Source organism: Mustelus asterias, chromosome 32 (assembly GCF_964213995.1).
Source record: "Mustelus asterias chromosome 32, sMusAst1.hap1.1, whole genome shotgun sequence".
Taxonomy (NCBI): Eukaryota; Metazoa; Chordata; class Chondrichthyes; order Carcharhiniformes; family Triakidae; genus Mustelus; species Mustelus asterias.
Window position 1 is genome coordinate 2,866,595 of NC_135832.1, and position 20,486 is coordinate 2,887,080.

The 20,486-nt window shown below is 42.5% G+C and overlaps 1 protein-coding gene across 1 annotated transcript in view; it reads right to left on the reverse strand.

Annotated features, from left to right (window-relative positions):
• LOC144481779 (scavenger receptor cysteine-rich type 1 protein M130-like) overlaps positions 1-20,486 on the reverse strand; it is a 908,005-nt gene that overhangs the window by 871,282 nt on the left and 16,237 nt on the right. The window contains exons 3-6 of the mRNA XM_078200920.1: positions 19,444-19,476; positions 12,967-13,284; positions 11,138-11,443; positions 5,239-5,544 (exon numbers count right to left, since the gene is read on the reverse strand). Of these exons, the coding sequence (XP_078057046.1) occupies positions 5,239-5,544; positions 11,138-11,443; positions 12,967-13,284; positions 19,444-19,476 (963 nt within the window). The remainder of the gene's footprint in view (positions 1-5,238; positions 5,545-11,137; positions 11,444-12,966; positions 13,285-19,443; positions 19,477-20,486) is intronic.

The following is a 20,486-nucleotide window of genomic DNA, read 5'->3' on the forward strand; positions in this document are numbered from 1 at the left end:
TATCTTTGTACTGTGGGAGGAAAGTAGAACACATGCAGGAAAGCCATACTGGCACTGGCAGAAGTTGCAAACTTCATGCAGTCACCCAAATCTGGAATCTTATCCATGCCACTGGCGCTGAGAGGCAGCAGTGCAAGTGACTGTGCCACCGACTCTCTCTCTCTCTCTCTCTGTTTATATCTGTGAAGTGGGGATGTTTGCGTTGGACTGGGTTGGGCAGCGTAACAAGTCTCAAAACACATAGTTGAAGTCCAACAGGTTTATTTGGAATCATAAAACAAGGATTGTAAGAAAAGGGAGAACCAGCCGTGGATAAAGAAGGAAATAAAGGAGAGTATTAAAATAAAAACAGCTGCGTACAGAGTGGCCAAAAATAGTGTAGAAACAATTGATTGGGAAAAATTTAAGAAACAACAAAGAGGGACTAAGAAAGCGATAAAGAAAGGAAGGATAGACTATGAAGCTAGGCTAGCAAGTAATATAAAAAATGATAGTAAAAGTTTTGATAAATATATAAAAAGGAATAGAGTGGCTCGAGTGAATGTTGGACCCTTGGAGCACGAGAGGGGGGAGTTAATAGTGGGAAATGAGGATACGGCTCAGTCTTTAAATAAGTTTTTTGTGTCGGTCTTCACGGTGGAGGACACAAATAGTTTGCCAAATATTAACGATAGAGGGTTGGCAGCAGGAGAAATACTTAATACAATTAATGTTACCAGAGAGGCAGTGCTGGGTAGACTAATGGGACTGAAGGTGGACAAGTCCCCGGGTCCGGATGGAATGCATCCCAGGGTATTGAAAGAAATGTCAGAGGTAATAGTGGATGCGTTAGTGATTATTTATCAAAACTCGTTGCATTCTGGGGAAGTGCCGGTTGATTGGAAAACAGCAAATGTTCCGCCGCTGTTTAAAAAAGGAAGGAGACAAAAGGCGGGGAACTATAGGCCGGTCAGGTTAACGTCTGTAGTAGGGAAAATGCTGGAATCCATTATTAAAGAGGAGATAGCAGGGCATCAGGATAGAAATGGTTCGATCAATCAGACGCAGCATGGATTCATGAGGGGAAAGTCGGTGCTTGACGAACATGTTGGATTTTTATGAAGATGTGACTCGGGCGGTTGATGGAGGAGAACTGGTGGATGCGGTGTTTTTGGATTTCCAAAAGGCGTTTGATAAGCTGCCCCATAAAAGGCTGCTGAAGAAGATTAGGGCACACGGAGTTGGGGGTAGTGTGTTAAAGTGGATTGGGGACTGGCTATCCGACAGGAAGCAAAGAGTCGGAATAAATGGGTGTTTTTCCGGTTGGAGGAAGGTAACTAGTGGCGTGCCGCAGGGATCGGTACTCGGGCCGCAACTATTTACCATTTATGTTGATGATCTGGAGGAGGGGACGGAGTGTAGGGTAACGAAGTTTGCAGACGACACAAAGATAAGTGGAAAAGTGAATCGTGTGGAGGACGGAGAAGATCTGCAGAGAGATTTGGACAGGCTGAGTGAGTGGGCGAGGATATGGCAAATGGAGTATAACGTTGATAATTGCGAGGTTATACACTTTGGAGGAAATAATCACAAATGGGATTACTATCTCAATGGAAACAAATTAAAACATGTTACCGTGCAAAGGGAACTGGGGGTCCTTGTGCATGAGACGCAAAAGCCCAGTCTGCAGGTACAACAGGTGATCAAGAAGGCAAATGGGATGTTGGCCTATATCGCGAGGGGGATAGAATATAAAAGAAGGGATGTCTTGATGCACCTGTACAGGGCATTGGTGAGGCCGCAGCTGGAATATTGTGTGCAGTATTGGTCCCCTTATATGAGGAAGGATATATTGGCATTGGAGGGAGTACAGAGAAGGTTCACCAGGTTGATACCGGAGATGAGGGGTTTGGATTATGAGGAGAGGCTGAGGAGATTGGGTTTGTACTCGTTGGAGTTTAGAAGGATGAGGGGGGATCTTATGGAGACTTATAAGATAATGCGGGGGCTGGATAGGGTGGAGGCGGAGAGATTCTTTCCAATTAGTAAGGAAGTTAAAACTAGAGGACACAGCCTCAAAATAAAGGGGGGGTCGGTTTAAGACAGAGTTGAGGAGGAACTTCTTCTCCCAGAGGGTGGTGAATCTCTGGAATTCTCTGCCCACTGAGGTGGTGGAGGCTACCTCGCTGAATATGTTTAAAGCGCGGATGGATGGATTCCTGATCGGTAAGGGCATTAAGGGTTATGGGGATCAGGCGGGTAAGTGGTACTGATCCACGTCAGATCAGCCATGATCTTATTGAATGGCGGGGCAGGCTCGAGGGGCTAGATGGCCTACTCCTGCTCCTATTTCTTATGTTCTTATATTCTTATGAGCATGTTGAACACTAGTCCTTCGCAGTGCTGCGAAAACTCGTGAGTCCAAATAAACATATTGGATTTAACCTGATGTTGTGAGACTGCTCACTGCATATATATGTGTGCGAGTTTCTCTGATGCTCTCCCTCAGTCTTTCTCCTCTGTTGCCTTCCTTGTGTCTTTATCCCTGTTTCTTTCTGACACACTCTCTCTGTTTATCTTGTTTCCATTGCGTGTGTTTTATTTGCATCCGTATGTGTGTGTGCGTGTCTTTCAATGTATAAGTATCTCTTTGACTGCCTGTGTTAAATTTCTTTCTTTCTCACTCTCTGCGCGTAAGTGTGCATCTGTCTGTGTACGTCTCTATATAATTCTATGTCTGTGTTTGTGTGTCTCTCTGAATATCTTGGGCTGCAATTGCAGATTATCCGTTTGGGGATATGATTTGAAAGAGTGTCAAAGCCTCTCTTTCGGAAATTGCAAATCAATATCCAAAGATGTGCCTGGTTATCGATATCATGAGAACCGCAATTGAATGGCACTTTCTGTTGTGGGAACTGCTCTGCACGCAAAGAGAGAAAATGAATCAGAAATTTAACCACAAAGAATGCAGTTTCATACAATGTCTAACAAAATAAACATGACCAATTCCATCAAGTTGTCGCCAGAGCGTGGCGACCTTTTGCAAGCTGTCCCCAGCATGCTCTGCAATTCTATACTTTAATGTCGTTGTATGCTTCTAACATTTTACCGCACCATAGTTATGACTGTAATACTTCATGCTGCGCCCTCGCATTTCCTTCTCCACTTTATACTTGATGCATGGTATGTCTTGTCTGTAGACCACGCAAAAAAATACTTTGCACGGTATACAAATATAAGAGACAATAATACATCAAATCAAAACAAATCAAGTCAAATGGAAAAACAGAAGTTCAGTGCTCAGCTGGGAAGTTGGTCAGTGTTTAAAAGCAACATTCAAACAAAACACGGAAGGACATTAAGAAATATTTTTAGATGATTCCATTTGAAATATTCCGGCTTTATGGAAATGTAACTTATATTTCAATTTGTAAAGAAATTGGAGGCAGGTACTTGAATGGGCATTCAGCTTTTGGGTTGATACAAGTATCAATTTGTTTATGGAAGCCTTTTACAGTAAATCATAGAATCATAGAAAGGCCATTCGACCCATCGAGTCTGCACCGACCACAATCCCACCCAGGCCCTAACCCCATATCCCTACATATTTTACCCGCTAATCCCTCTAATCTACGCATCCCAGGACACTAAGGGGCAATTTTACCATGGCCAATCCACCTAACCCGCACATCTTCGGACTGTGGGAGGAAACCGGAGCACCCGGAGGAAACCCACGCAGACACGAGGAGAATGTGCAAACTCCACACAGACAGTGACCCGAGCCGGGATTCGAACCCAGGTCCCTGGAGCTGTGAAGCAGCAGTGCTATCCACTGTGCTACCGTGCCGACCATGTCCCAAGAGAGTGAATTCTTACAATTAATCATAGAATCCCGACATACAGAAGGGGGCCATTCAGCCCATCCAGTCTGCACCGACCATTATCCCTTCAAGGGCCTATTCCAGTAACCCAACACATTTACCCTGCTCGTCCCCCTGACAGTTTGGTAAATTTAGCATGGCCAAGCCAACTAACTCGCACAGGAAACCAAAGCCCCCAGATGAAACCCACGCAGGCACGTGGAAAATGTGCAAACTCCATCGACAGGCACCCAAGGCTGGAATCGAACACAGGACCCTGACGCTGTGAGGCAGCAGTGCTAATCAGTGCGTCACTGTGCCATCCCCATTATGTCGACTTCTTCAATACGTCTGACACATGAACAAAGCAATATACAAAATGGGAAACGGGGTGTGGGGGGCGGGGGGGGGGGGCGGTGGAGGCGGAGGGATTATTACATCGCAAGTTGGCAGCCTAATCGGGTTTTGCCTGGATTTGTTTGCAGTAAAGGAAACAAATTAGAAAATGAGAGATTGTGGAGAATAATTACATTGAAAGTGTAAAAAGTAATCACTTTCAGCACCTTTTAGTTTGAAAACGCTTGCATTATTAAACACTGAAACCCAACACAGACTTGAGCAGATCTTGTATGATGTAACTGCATTCAGGGTGGGTTAACGTTTAAAGCTGGATCAGAAGCACTCCCCCATATTCAAATATTTCCCCTTTTTCTGCAATGTCCCAGCTCTCCTGTGACTCTGGCTCGCTACTATTTGTCCCTGTGTCTCGGTATACCTGAGTCCTTTTCCACGGTGCTCCTATGCCCCATGTCTCCGTCTATCTGTGTCCTTGTGTATTTGAATCAATTTCTCTCTGTGCCCCTTTGCCTCATTGCCCCGTGCCCTTTATCTCTGCCTCCTTGTGTCGTCGTGTTTCTGTCCCGCTGTATCCCTGCGTCTCTAGGGCAATGTGGCATGGCCAATCTACCAAACATGCACATTTGTAGACACTGTGGGACAATATCCCATGGCAAGTTGGCTTATCCTACATAAATCTGTACACTAAGTGACAATTGGCTAAAAGATCTAATCCACTATTTTGCACAGATTTGGACACTAAGGGGCATTTTAGCTTGGTCAATCCGTCCATAGTAAGGATAACGTAGTCATATCGATTGAGTCATCGTGCAGACTCAACAAGCCACAAATATGTTCGTGGGAAATTTCGGTGTTAACCTAAACGGGGTGATAAATGCTTAGCTCCCTGTTGCATGATGTTCCTCGACATGACTTCAGTGAAATCAATGATGGCGTGAGTGGCGTCGACAGTGCCCAAACCTTGCACTCTCCAGAAGTCGGATTGACAGCCTCCGATCTGTGAAACGTGCTCTTTGTTTCTCGATGGGAAATGTACACTTACCATGCACTGTAATATTCAGAACGTTGCTAGTGGACGAATTAATCCATAGTCTCTTGGAGGCGAACGCCTGATACTTGCAGAAGTAACTACCCTCGTGGCTTTTTTGGAGATCCGTTATGTTAAATATTACGAAGGAAGATAAATCAGTTGTCTCGGTGCTGACGATGGTATCTTCACTCTCCCTGTACAAATAAAATCGGCAATCTTCACACTGCTCGGGTGCCTCACACTTAATGATAACGCTTTGCCCTTGTACAAATACATTTGTCCTTTGGTTGAAACCAATTGAGGGTGGCTGAAGGAAGTCTGTAAGAACAACAACAATAACCATCATGTAACATCCTTTTTGGAGAACAACGGAGGCGAATGATTTTGAGATATTGTTTTACATTTCACTATGGAACCAGTTGAAATTTAAATTCGTTCAATGAGTTGAGCTGGGATATCAATGTTCTTTCATTCAATATCAATGATCTTTCTCTACACCCTAGCTATGACTGTAACACTACATTCTACACTTTCTCCTTTCTTTCTCTATGAATGGTATTCTCTGTCTCTATAGCGTGCATTATAACATACTTTTCACTGTATGCTAACAGATGTGACAATAATGAATTAAATCAAATCAAATGCTGGCTCAGCAGTGACGAAGCAAGAAGCCATTAATGACGCTTGTAACAGAAAAAATCTACCTGCTTTATTAACTTCATGTAAGGAAAGCTGCGGTGCTTAAATATTTTGGCCTTTCATTGATTCTCGATCAACAAGAAAGTTTCTGTCTTAAACCTACTACCGGAAGTGACCAAGCAAGCCAATCGTTTCACAGGCAATCAGCGATGACACAAAATTGCTGGTCCTTGCTAAGCGAGCATCGACGTCCTGTCAAATGATGTTGCAGAACTCCTGATCTCTCAATATACAAATGTCAGAGAAGAAACTCATTGCATCAAAGTTATCAGCCAGCCGTTGAAAACTGCAGGCCATAGAATAGAAACAGTAGAATCCCTACTGGGCAAAAGGAGGGCGTTGAGCATATGTGATTATCTGTCAGTGAGAAGATTGGTGCAAGCGAAATGCCCCATATCCGCCCACCACCCCCCCCCCCATCGTCCGTCTCCCAATAATGGCCTTCCAAAGCCTTCCCCAAACACCCACCTGCCACAATCAACGGCACCCACAACGCTACGCACCATCGGTAGATTCCACGCCACAACCGCACCCACGACCAGCCCTGAATTCCATCTCCCTGATCACGTGCCCCCGCCACCACCACCTGGCAAGCCACAATACACAAATACCCCTCCAACTGCGGCCTGCCCACACCCGCTCCCCCCCCCCCGCCCCCCACACACACACCCTCCCAACCCCGCCCCGTGCAGCTACGATTGGCAGATATATTAAGCCAGCCCCGACCGACACCACGGCCATCCCCGATCGCCACTTCCTTCTCTCCCCCACCGATCCCTAATGCACAATGTGCAACTATCCCCACTACCACGCCATGCCACAAGTACACCCCGCCTCCATGGCATTGCTTGGTGCCAAGTGGACAGTGCCAGAGTGCCCGGTTATCATTGCCAGTGTGTGAGGCTAGCACTGCAATGCTATCTATCTATCTATCTATCTATCTATCTATCTATCTATCTATCTATCTATCTATCTATCTATCTATCTATCTATCTATCTATCTATCTATCTATCTATCTATCTATCTATCTATCTATCTATCTATCCATCTACCGACCTACCTATCTCTATTTATCATCCTACACACCGACTTCCATATCTATCTGTCTTTCTGTCTATACATCCATCAGTCTGTATGTCTGTCTATCTATCTTTCTATGAATCTATCTATCTATCTATCTATCTATCTATCTATCTATCTATCTATCTATCTATCTATCTATCTATCTATCTATCTATCTATCTATCTATCTATCTATCTATCTATCTATCTATCTGTCTGTCTGTCTGTCTATCTATCTATCTATCTATCTATCTATCTATCTATGAATCTATCTATCTTTCTATGAATCTATCTGTATATCTATCTATCTATCTATCTATCTATCTATCTATCTATCTATCTATCTATCTATCTATCTATCTACCTATCTGTCTATCTATCTCTCTATCTCTCTGTCTATCCATCTATCCATCCAGCTAACTATCTATCTATCTGTCTATCTATCTATCTATCTATCTATCTATCTATCTATCTATCTATCTATCTATCTATCTATCTATCTATCTATCTATCTATCTATCTATCTATCTATCTATCTATCTAATTATCTATCTATTTTCCTCTCTCGCATTGCTTATTGTATCTCTATTCCTTTCTCTCCCTTTTTCACTTCCTTTCCCTGCATCTGCATTTCGAAATAGAAGATCTCTCTCTCCCTCCCTGCCTCTCACTCTCTCTCTCATATTCTCTCTCGTACATGAACACACACTCAATCTCACAATGTATCTCTCAATCACACCTTCCCTCCATATCTCCTTCACATTCTCTCTCCTTGTCTCGCTATTTCTCTGCCACTGAACCACACATTTTGTATCTGGCGATCTCTCCATGTCTGTATCTCTGTCTATCTATGCCTTTCTCTCGGACTGCCTCTCTCTCTGCTCTCTCACACAATTTATTCCTTTAACTTTTTCCAAATCACTAACTTTCCGTATCGCTTTCCCTCTGTCCCACCCTCTGTCTCTCTGCCTTGATCTCACACTTGATGGTGCACTCCCTGTCTTTCTCTCTCATACATAAACACTGTAACTCTCTAACTCCCTCTCCACCCGTTTCTCTCACTCTATCTCTCTATCTCTCTTTCTGCCTCTCTCTCTATCTCCCTCCATCTGTCTATTTTGCCTCTGCTCTTTCTCTCCCTCTCCCACATATAGAGACACAGTTTTTTCAATGTCGGTCTATTTCTAAATGTCTATATTCCTCTCTCTCACTATCCCTCTCACTGCCTCCATCTCTCTTAACTTCTCACATGTAATAACTCTCTCTGTCTCGCACAGTGTTTCTATCATGCTCTCACAATCTCTCTCTCTCTCTCTCTCTCTCTCTCTCTCCTCTCTCTCTCTCTCTCTCTCTCGCACACACACATCACTCTCGATTGCAATTTCTGTCTTGTTCTATCTCTTTTTTCTCTTACTTTCTCTATCACTCTCACTCTCTCCTTTCTCCACTGTATTTAACTAACTTTTGTGATGCTAGTGTCCCTTTAAGAGATGATTTTCTTTGCAAATCATGATCTCTGCAGCTCACAACTTTATGTGATGTAATTAGTGGGAGCATAAATAAAAAAATGTAGGGTGCAGAGAAGACAGGGGTTGTTTTTAGTTTTATTTTGGCTGCAATGTTAGAAACAAAGCTGAAATAGGTCTCTCTCTCTGCTTTCAATTTGAAAGTGTTACCATTTAGCTGAAAGCACATCTTATTGCCATGCTGCAGGAAATAATGTACGTTTTGATCCTTTGGGGAGCTGAAGTACACAAGCTGCTCTATACATTTTCAAGTTCATTTGAAATTAGCATTCAACACAGGGAATTGGATTCCAGTGTTATCTGAACTTTAGCCAGTGCAATGGTGAATCGGTTTATAGGGTTTTGCGTGTTGGATTCTGGTTTCAATTGGAACATATCAGATATATTCATTTAGAGTTAAAGATTATAGTGGTTGTTTTGCTTCTTGTTTTAATTAATTGAAGTTCTTGTTAATTTCCCACTATTGATGTTAAATTGTTAAATAAACTTGGTTTGCCAACAGCCCCCTCGTGTGTCATTTCAATTATACCTGAAGTGAAATGTCGCATGATTATCCTCGCCAAATTTAACATGAAATCTGATGCTTCTGGCGGTCCTCATAAAACACTGAAGTTTTTAAACTGAACCACAACGCTTTCTTACACAGTGTCTCTCTCACTCTCTCTCTCTGTCGCTGTCTCTATCTCTATCTCTGTCTCTGTGTCTCTCTTTCTCCCTGTCTCTGTCTCTGTCTCTGTCTCTCTCTCTCTCTCCCTCCCTCCATCTGTCTTCTATGTCTCGGTTCCTCTGTGTCTCGGTGCCACTCTCGAAGTGCGATGTCAGATATTCCATTTGGAGATATGATATCAAAAAAAGTCAATTTGTCTCTTCCTTACGTCTGCTTCTCTATATGGCGTGCAGCGTGATGCAAGATCATTATCTGCGACCTGTCTGGCAGTGTTACACACGTAGACAGAAGACATAGATCACAAATTCAATCTGGCACATTGCAGATTCACACAGCATCCGATAAAAAAGCAACACAGCTCAAATGTTAATGCCCAGATTGACAGGTGATCAATGTTTAACAGAAAACATCAAACCAAAATTGGAAGGACTTCACTACGAAGTGAAAAACAAAAGTTGGGGAATTGTTGTTGAAGTCGGGAATGGGTTCATGAACCTTGTCACGCTTAAGCATTAAGACCCGAACTCTGTGATTTTGTTGAGAACACTGCAGAGTCCATGTTTTCGTCAGAGTTCGGTGTTATCAAGTAATGCGATTAACCCAGCTTGAAATAAGCTAAACAGTCTCCATTTTTATGTACCTTTGTTTAACACGATGGAGTTGACATGTATGCCTTCTGTCTTTGAATCACCATAGATTCATATGTATATTCATCATACGTTATTCATCTTACCCTGATATAAAGTATTATACAAACCTGTATGTATATTAGTTAACTTGTTTGTGCAAAACCTGTGATGTTGTTTCAAGGATATAAATGACGAACAATCGTAGCCATGGAGATCGAACAAACTACGCAGAGGAAGATACTGCTAAAACAACAAGAATCTCACCAAGAACAATGACAGCCATCTCAGAAAATTGCAATGTAATGAGGGCGGGAACAGGGAAATATATAATCTCCGTTCTTACTTGTGTTCGAAGAGAAGGCTGGGGGTCCACTGTTAGGAACCTCACTTCTCCCACAATTGTGAAAATAAACACTGCATTTTGAATCACTAATAGTGTCAGAGGTTTTCTTTTACCTACAACAGTTGTGTAACACGTTGTTCTTTTGACAGGTGCGGTGTGTCAAAAGCTGAAAGCAGATGTTTCCGTTTCAGATATTCCCACATATTAGTTAATTCATGTGTCACTTTGTTTACAGTGGCTCTTTACAGTATTTATCCCGACAGAATGAATGAGTTCAATCATGTCTACGTCCCCAATTCTTCCGGCAGATGAAGGAAGCAATAAGCAAAATGAGAGGCAGAGGGAGTCACCTACAATGAAACTTGATCCTTAATCGCTTTCTGGCTGTTTTTGTTTGATAACTTTGCATTTCCGAACACTGACACTGCTGGCCCTTGTTGGCAACATCACAATGGTTTTGAAAACCTAAACACATATACCAAAGGAAGCACCCCCCAACACAGGACTGAGTAGAGGCTCTAGGATGAGACTGCTGTGAGAGCAGATTTTATTTAAAGGTGGATAGGTAGCACACCTTCATTTTCCCATTTCGCTGTTTGCGATGAATCTCGGGAACTTCTGTGTCACTATCTCTCTATTCTCCTGTATTCCGTTATCACTATGCCTCTGTGCATTGTGTCTTTGTGTCTCAAGCTCACAGTCTCACTGAGTCTTTGTGTCTATGTGTCTGTCCCTATGTGTCTTTCTTGACCTTTCTCGCTGTGTTTCTGTATCTAATTGTCCATCTATCTCCATGTCCCTGTCTCTCTATGCCCTTGTGTCCCTGCATTCCTCTGTCTTTGTACGGCTCTGTGCCCCTGTGCCTCTGTCGGATAACTTGTGCTAATTAAGACGATTGAATTTCGAACTGAAAGTATCAAAAAACAGTCTTTATACAAGAGCGTAAAAGAAGACAGCATCATTGGTAAGTACAGTATCACTTGCCTTTCATATTAACTTCCAGGGCGTCACTTTTTCCCGAACTATATGTCTTGCCAGCAACTTCGACGTCATAACTGCAGCTATAATTGCCCTTGTTTTCCGCTGTAATATTAAGAATTTCAAAGGTAACGGTAAAATCCCTGGCGTTAGGAATCTTGGACATAATGGGGTTCAAAGCATTGTCTTTGTATAGATAGAACTTCGTGGACGAGTAAAAGCCTTTGGTGGAACATTTGATCCTCAGGTCTTCCCCGCTCACAAAAATGTTATATGTTCGACCGTGGTAGATGACAGCTTGAGGTGCTTGCTCTGCAATCAGAGGGAGGGAATGAAAAGAAAACTGAGATATATTAGACTCATTGAAATAAGAGATACACAACAGGGCAAATGCAGTCGATGTTACAAATCATTTAATGGTGTGCCTCATCCTGATCATGAACTATCTGAAACAATTTGTGTGAAATACGAAAATCTGTGCAGGCTCCCTTAAAATTTTGGTCAATCAATATAGGCAAGTCAATCGTTACGGATCGAGAGCAGTGGATGTATCAACAGACTGATAGAGATTGATCGTCAGAAAAAAAGATAGAGGGATCAACGGGAAGGTAGTGAGAATATGGTATTGAGGAATAGACAGAAATGGTTGTAAAAATAGAGAGACAAACAGAGAAAGAGAGAAAGAGACACAGAGACTGACATGGATATTTGGACAGATTGATAGATAGATAGATCACACAGCTAGAGAGAGAGACAGGTCACACAGCTAGATAGACAGATAGATAGACAGATAGATAGATAGATGGATGTATGGATGGATAGATAGATAGATAGATAGATAGATAGATAGATAGATAGATAGATAGATAGATAGATAGATAGATAGATAGATAGATAGATAGATAGATAGATAGATAGATAGATAGATAGATGGATGGATGGATGGATGGATGGATGGATGGATGGATGGATGGATGGATGGATGGATGGATGGATGGATGGATGGATGGATGGATGGATGGATGGATGGATGGATGGATGGATGGATGGATGGATGGATGGATGGATGGATGGATGGATGGATGGATGGATGGATGGATGGATGGATGGATGGATGGATGGATGGATAGATAGATAGATAGATAGATAGATAGATAGATAGATAGATAGATAGATAGATAGATAGATAGATAGATAGATAGATAGGTAGGTAGGTAGGTAGGTAGGTAGATAGATAGATCGATAGATCGATAGATAGATAGATAGATAGATAGATAGATAGATAGATAGATAGATAGATAGATAGATAGATAGAGATAGAGAGAGGAAGAGAGGAAGAAAGAAAGGAAGATAGAATGGAAGAACGAAAGGAAGAAAGGAAGAAGGAACGAAAGAAAGGAAGAATGAAAGAAAGAAAGAAAGAAAGAAAGAAAGAAAGAAAGAAAGAAAGAAAGAAAGAAAGAAAGAAAGAAAGAAAGAAAGAAAGAAAGAAAGAAAGAAAGAAAGAAAGAAAGAAAGAAAGAAAGAAAGAAAGAAAGAAAGAAAGAAAGAAAGAAAGAGAGAACGAGAGAAAGAAAGAAAGAAAGTGAGAAAGAAAGAAAGAAAGTGAAAAAGAAAGAAAGAAAGAATGAAAGGAAGGAAGGAAGAAAGGAAGAAAGAAAGACAAAAGGGTTGGGACGCTGACGCATAGGCATATGTAGCGGCAGATGAGACAGGCAAAGAGATAGCATGGTAAACGTGATAGACAGAGATACAGACAGAGAGTGTGATTGCTAAATTAATTGGTAAAGAATAGAGAACGATATATGAAGTTGAGAATTGTATCTATGTATTACCGGAATTGCAAATGACACCAGCATCTTCCACATGATTGCAATTATGGTCACCAATTGGCCTCAAAGTGCACTGTTGCAAGTTGGTTTCTGTTCCCGAACAGTTGACATCGTCCAGCCAGATATCCTCTGTACCTTCACCGAATTGAGCTGTGCCCCGCGCCGATTCGGCAAAGCCACAGTTCAGCTGGCGGCATACGACCACAGCATCTGCCATATCCCAGTAATCATCGCAAATCGTGCCCCAGGTCCCATTATAAAAAACCTCTACCCTTCCGGAACATATACTGTCTCCATCCACAAGACGCAAGGGAAGGACATCTGAGGCAAAGAGAAAAAGGCACATGGGGAGTATACGACCAGGGTTCCAGATGAATACCCTCTGTATATTGCATACCAGAGCAAATCCAATCAAATTAATTATGTATACAAACTCGAGCATTCATACGACAGACTGAAGAAAAAAATATGAATACCCTTTCAAAGTGGAGACACCAGCAACTCGTGATGGTTGAAAGGACTAAATCTGTATTGGGCAAAGAACTCTGGGGGAAGTAAATAACAGGATGTGCAGCTATGGAAATAAAAAAAAGGGATTCATTGAACATTGGCTGCTGCATATGCCGTTCAAAGAAGGCAGCGATTGAACATAGATCCATTTGTGCCTCGTTCCTCAGAGAATGCTGATCCCCTGATAGGTGCACAACTCTCAGCATTCGTAACCAAAATACACTGATTGGCTGGTTTCAGTCCTTGTTGTCCGTGTTTGCGAGTGAGGTCAGTGCCAGCAGGATGTCTATAAGGAGGCGAGACGAAGAGACCTCGGGATCAGTAACACGTGATCAACGACTGAAGAAGCAAGACCCTGAGTCTGGGCCTTGCTCACATCGGAACAAATTTCTAAGAAAAAACAAAGAACACAGAACAAAGAAAAAGAGAAAAGTGCATTACAGGAACCAGCCCGTCGGTCCTCCAAGCCCATGCTGATCATCTTGTCATTAGTAAACTAAAAGCAAAACCCTTCTGCCCTTCAAGAACAAAGAAAAGTCGAAATAATGTTTTTGGATATTTTCTGAAGTTTTACATACATTTAATACTACAGTGTATTACAGATTAGGTCAAAGTTTAGTTCCTTAATGTGCAACAAAGTACGTCGCAGGTTAGTTATTTTGTTTGAAATTAAATACTATGTTTATGGATAAAGTAACTAAAAGAGAAAAGATGGAATGCACTGCCTCAGAGTGTGGTGGAGTCAACTTTTAGTTATCATGTGGATGAGCAGCAAGTCACCTACGCATCATAGGCTATGGACCAAATAATTGCAACCGGAATTAGCACGAATTAAAATTAGATAGCTGGCATCGATATAGTGGGCCGTATGGTCTGTTTCCTTTATGCATGACTGTGATCCTGTGAACAAATAAAACACATTGAACCACTTCCGCACCATGGCCCACCCCACTTCTAGGTCACACCGAGGCCCATCTTTATCAACTCAATACAAGCAACTCTACCATCTGTAAATGTTTGCTGTTCAGTTTTATCTTAATTAAATTGATGCAAAGCAGAAATAATTCACGCATTCCCTCCACTTACGGCATTGAATCTTTCATTTGCTGGTCAAATACCAATTTCTTCCTCTTTTGTTGCAACGCGTCTGGTTCTGCAAGGGAGTTCACTAATACCCAAAGTGACTCTTAACCATTTGGCTATGAATATCTCCTTCAAGTATTTGTTTGTGCTTATGTAATCTCTAACTTCAGTTAGATCGCAGGATCGCGCACATGTTTGAATAATCTCCCTACACTCCATGATATTCGGTGGGATTTCAGACTATCACGACTGTCGCTGCACACCTACATGTTGCAGACTGCATAATGCACCAAATTACCTGCCAAACCGTAGTGCATCATTGCACAAAATCATTCCTGGGAAGTTTGGCCTCAATTGCTTCTGCCTACTGCGGCAAGTTGGCACAGTGGTTAGCACTGCAGCCTCACAGCGTCAGGGAGACAGGTCCAATTCCCGGCTTGGATCACTGTTTGTACGGAGTCTGCATCCTGTCTATGTGTCTGCATGAGTTTCTTCGAACTGCTCTGGGATCCCACCACAGTGCTAAAGACGTGCAGTTTAGGTGTTCTGGCCATTCTAAATCCTCAGTGTACCCGAACAGGTGCAGGAGTGTGTCGACTAGGGTGTTTTCACAGTAACTTCATTGCAGTGTTAACATAAGCCTACTTGTGACTGATAAATTAACTTTATATCACCATCCTAGTATTGTCACCAAGATGTTGACATGCATTCCTTTTTGGGATATTGTACTTTTCACGTTACATTAATTTTCAAGATTCGTCTTATTGGTCCAACTGTACCCTGAGACTTGGTGTGAAGTTGCAGCATATTTGAAAGATGTTGATTGATGTTTTCTCTAAGATCTTCACTTTGGAATCAGAGAACGTAGGCAGAATTCAGAAAATTAACTGTGAGAAACCTGCACAATTTGACATAGATATAGCATGCTAGTTAACTGCAGGTTCTGAAGGACGTTGAAAATGTGCAAATCCACAGACCCGGATGAAATGCATCCCAGTTTCAGTGGGAGGCGAGGCAGTAAATTGCACCCGAATTTCTAATTGACACAAATTTCTAATTCCTCTCTGGCTGCGGGCAAGTGCCACCGGACTGAAAGACGGCTAATGTGGTTCAAGTTTGAATCAGAATGTGACAGGTGAATTGGAAAATTACAGACCGGTGTGTCTTACTTCTGTGGTAGGGAAATTGTTGGAGAAAATTCTGGAAAAGAAAGGTAATAGCCTCGTGCAAAGAAAAAGGGCAAATTGGGGATAGTCAGCATGGCTTTGTCAGATGGAGGACATATCAAGTAAATTTGTCTGAATATTTCGAAAATGTTTTCATCTGTCTGGATGACGGGAGTTTAGTGATTGAACTCGTATGAATTTTAGCAAAGTTGAGACAAGTTCGCACATGGCAGATTGACTGAGAAGGTTGAGGCACCTAGGATTCAGGGAAACTTGGCGAGATGGATCAGAATCTCGCTTAGTAATAAGATACAAAGTGTGCTGATTGACAGTTGATTGAGGGACTCGAAGTTGGTGTTCAACTGTTTAGCACAATGTTCAGTACTGGAGCTCTTATTATTGTTTTATATACGGAAATGTTATTGATTAATATTTTGGGAGAATGTTACGCATGTTTGAAGACAGGGTAGTTAGTAGTGAAGAAGATGGTTACAGCTTGCATGAACGTAAACATGACTTGACGAGATGGGCAGGGAAGTGGCAAATGGGTTTAATTCCGAGAAGTGGGAGGTGATGCACTTTGGTAAATAAAACAAGATGAGGGAAGATTTATTTCATGTCAGTACACTGAGAAACAGATGTACAGATGGGTCTTGAGGTATTCATTCTCCATTCTCTATGATTGGCAGAGCACTTGATTAGACTAATTAAGAACGCATATGGGATGGTTGCTTTTATCAGTCGTGGCACAGATTGTAAGTTAAATTAAGGTAAATTTAGTTATTATCACAATGTAAAGGCTTACATTAACATTGCAATGAAGTTACTGTGAAGTTCCCCGAGTCGCCGCACTCCAGCGCCTGATCAGGTCAATGCACCTAACGTGTACAAGAGCAAGAATATAAATTTGGAGCTGTGTCGAGCGTTCGGGCACAGCTGGAATACCAAGTGCAGTTGTCATTATCTCACTACGGAAAGGCTGTGAAAGCATCAGAAGGGGTGCAGATGACGCTCAGCGGGGATGTAGGAATTGAGTTCTGGAGAGACAATAGATAGGATTAGAGTGTTTACGTTAGAGCAGAGAAGGCCAACGGGGGCTTAATTGAATTCTAAAAGATTACGAGGACAAGGGAAGAGTGCGTAGGAAGCAGCTATTTCCATTGGCGCAAAGGTCCGTCAAGAGGGGACATTGTTTTCGGGTAATGAGCAGAATATTCAGAGGAAAATTTAGATAAGTAAAATACTGAGATGGTGGTAGGAATCTGAAATGCCGTTTTCGCGAATATTAGTGGAGGGCAAAAAGCTTACATTTGCAAAGTAGTTGGAAGAGCTTTTGAAATATCATAACATTTAAAGGTATGGGAGAATATCAGGAACATCGTATTAGCAGGACTATACTGGTAGTTATTTTTTGCTTGGACTCGTTAGACCGAAGGGCTTTTTCTGCGCACGATGCTGCTATTATTCGATCTTTCCATCGTCAATCCTAAGTAGCTTCTTATTTTCTTGCTTGAATCTTCCTTGCGTGATAAAGCTTATGCATCCCTTCGTCTTCGAATTATATCATTTGTTAAAAGAACCGAACGATTTTGACATCCTGTATATTCAGTCTTCTGCAGCAACATCGAATACCTTACACCAAATATGCAAGACATTCTTTAGATGTGCATTTCCCAAATTCCCAAATATTTTAGAATAATAGAATTGCAGAATCCCTGCAGAGCAAAATGAGACAATCCTGCATATCTGAGCAGCGTTGCGTCTCCAAAAGAGCATCCCAATCAGCCCAACCTCCACCCAATCTTTGTAACCCCTTGTACCTGGCCTTAATACATGACCGGCTAAGTACAGAATTTAGCACACCAAATCAATCTAACCCACGCATATTTCGACATGAAGAGGAAGTTTAGCATGACTAATCCACCTCAGCAACATACATTTGGACAGTAAGGGGAAACTCAGCATGGCTAACCCAACAAAATTACTCATATTTGGACACCAAGGAAAACCTAACCTGCACATCTTTGAACACTACGCAGCAATTGAGCATTGTCAATCCAGCAAACCTACAGATCCTTGGACATTAAGGGGTGATTTAGCATGACAAAGCTACCAAACCTACACAACATTGGATACTATGGTGCAATTTAACATGGTCAATTCAACTAACCAATAGACCTTTGGGTACGACGAAATATGGACAAGCCAACGAATGTAAACATTTTTGTTTTTGAAACTGAAGGTAATTCAGCATGCCTCGTCCACGTAACACACATATTTTTGTTGACTGAGGTGTAATTTAGCATGTCCAATCCACCAAAACCACATAAATGTTCACACTGTGTTTTGCAAATTTCAAATGGATTTGCTTCCGTTGGCGTAGGAGATCGACACTCTTGTCCTTCCACGTTTCAGCTATGGCCTGTCCCTGTACTTAGCCGGTCATGTATTAAGGCCAGGGCAAAAATACCACCGTTGCTTCACTGCCACTAGCTCAAAAGCTTGGGCCTCACTGCCTGACAGCAGTGTCGCTGCACCTCCAACAGAGGTAGTGCTGCAGTAGCAAATGACACGTAAGCTGCATGTCACCAAAATGACAAATGTAGTACTTGTCAAAAATCCGCTCAGATGCTCGAAAACGTCACGAAATAAAAGACAATAAAAATAAAACATGAAAGTCATCTGAGCAAATCAGCGACTGAAGGCAACTATTCATCTAAATCGCGTGCAAATCCGGCTGTTGATCTGAACAGTGCATAACTCCAGTTCTATGTGAATACAGGTCAGAAATAAATACTCCACATTGTGAGCTAGCTGTCGAAACACTTGCATATGAAATGAAAGATACTTGAACCTGTGGTTCACTATCATTGGGGACAGACAGGGTCCAAAACAGATGTGGAATTGGACCAGATTTGATCCATTGCCTCTGTCTGCACATCGCTCTATCTCGGAAACTCAGCCAGCATAATCAAGGAAATCAAGTACCATGGACGTATTCTGTTCCACCTTCGTCTGTTGCAGAAAAACTATTTGCAAAAGTCTGAGGACATGTACCAATCAACTCACGAAGAGCTTCAACGTTGTTGCCATCAGACTTTTGAATTGGCCTACCTCACATTAAGTTGCTCTTTCTCTGCGCCCTAGCTATGACTGAAACAGTACATGCTGCGCCCTCTCCTTTCCTTCTCTATGTACGGTGTGCTTTGTTTGCACAGCGCTCAAGAAACAATAATTTCCATTGTGTACAAATGTGTGTGACAATAGCAAAACAAATCAAATCAAACAGTGGCATGTAGCTATTTGTAGCACTGGAGCCCGATTCTACGCGGGCCCTGCAGTTGGAATGATCCAGTACCGCTCAGCAAACTAAGCTTCGGCTGAGTGCCAAACACTCTCGTCTTGCCTCACAGCGACGGCAGGTTGTGAATGTCTGGAGTATTTAATCTCGACATTAAGTCAACAGGTGTCAAACGACATCAAACGACATTAAGTCAACAGGTGTCAAACGACATTAAGTCAACAGGTGTCAAATGGAATATCAACAGGTGTCAAACGACTGTGTCTCTCAATTGGGTACAGCTCAAGGGAGCTCTCACTCCATGTGGAGGAAGTGTTGATCAGAAGCGATATCCCACCAGACATAGCACCTACAAATATTCATTTATATCGCTCAGTTTCAGCAATTTGCGAAGCTATTTTTTTGCGCATTGCCACTCACCTTCAGTAGCCACGGTGTCCAATACGATTACAGCTGCAAAAGCAGAGGGACAATATCAGTGGTTTTAAAGATACAGGTATGTAACAAACATATTACAATTTAGAACAGTTGAAGAAGTATTTTCTGTCTGTGCAATGCGCATGCAATAAGCAGAATGGGCCCATGGTTGTCTTTTGTTTAATGTCACAGCATCACCTGTATGAAACACGTTGTTTTAAAAAAAAAACAATTAAGATACATGAGTATAACAATTTCTGAAAAAATTACGAACACTTCTAACCCCTAGGTACATATTATACAGACATATCCTAAACACCCATGCAACAAACACTCACGACCCGAACATCCCAAAGGATAGAGCAATCCAGGGCCTACCTCCCCCGCCCCCCGCCCCCACCATCCCCGACGCTCATCAACCTCCGCCCCCCCCCCTCAACCTCCAAACCAACCCCTGCCCCCACATTCACTTCACGGAACTGCTACCCCAATGGATTCCAACACTCCCACTGCACAGTCTAACCTGGCCACTACGTCATAGGAAATTCTCCACACGTCCCGATCCCTGGTCCATTCAACTGGTCACTTTAACTGACTCCCACCGAATTAACTGCACGTTCTGACACCTCAAGTGCATCCAATGTCCCATGCAACAACGGGAAACTATCATTCTCGGATGGGAATATCCTGCACAGTTCAGATCCTCTCTCCAAGTTCCATGGACCTCCATTTCAAGCGCTGAACACCGTGACGACCCATGATCCGACGGCACCTGCATCAAGTGCCATAGTCCCTCCACAGGACCTATGTAGCACATCTTGTCCACAGAACTCCGCCACACCGCGACTGGACACATCATCATCTCCAGGGGGCAGTCTCCAGGTGGCTGCCACTCAGAATGAAAACTTTTCCTCCTCAATGAGAGAGGAAAACCCCCTTGGAGCAAACCGTTCCCTACACAATCTCAATCCACTTAGCCACCACAGTCATTGAAGTACCTCGTGTCCGAATGGGACTTGGATATCCCCAGGAGGTATCCCCACTTT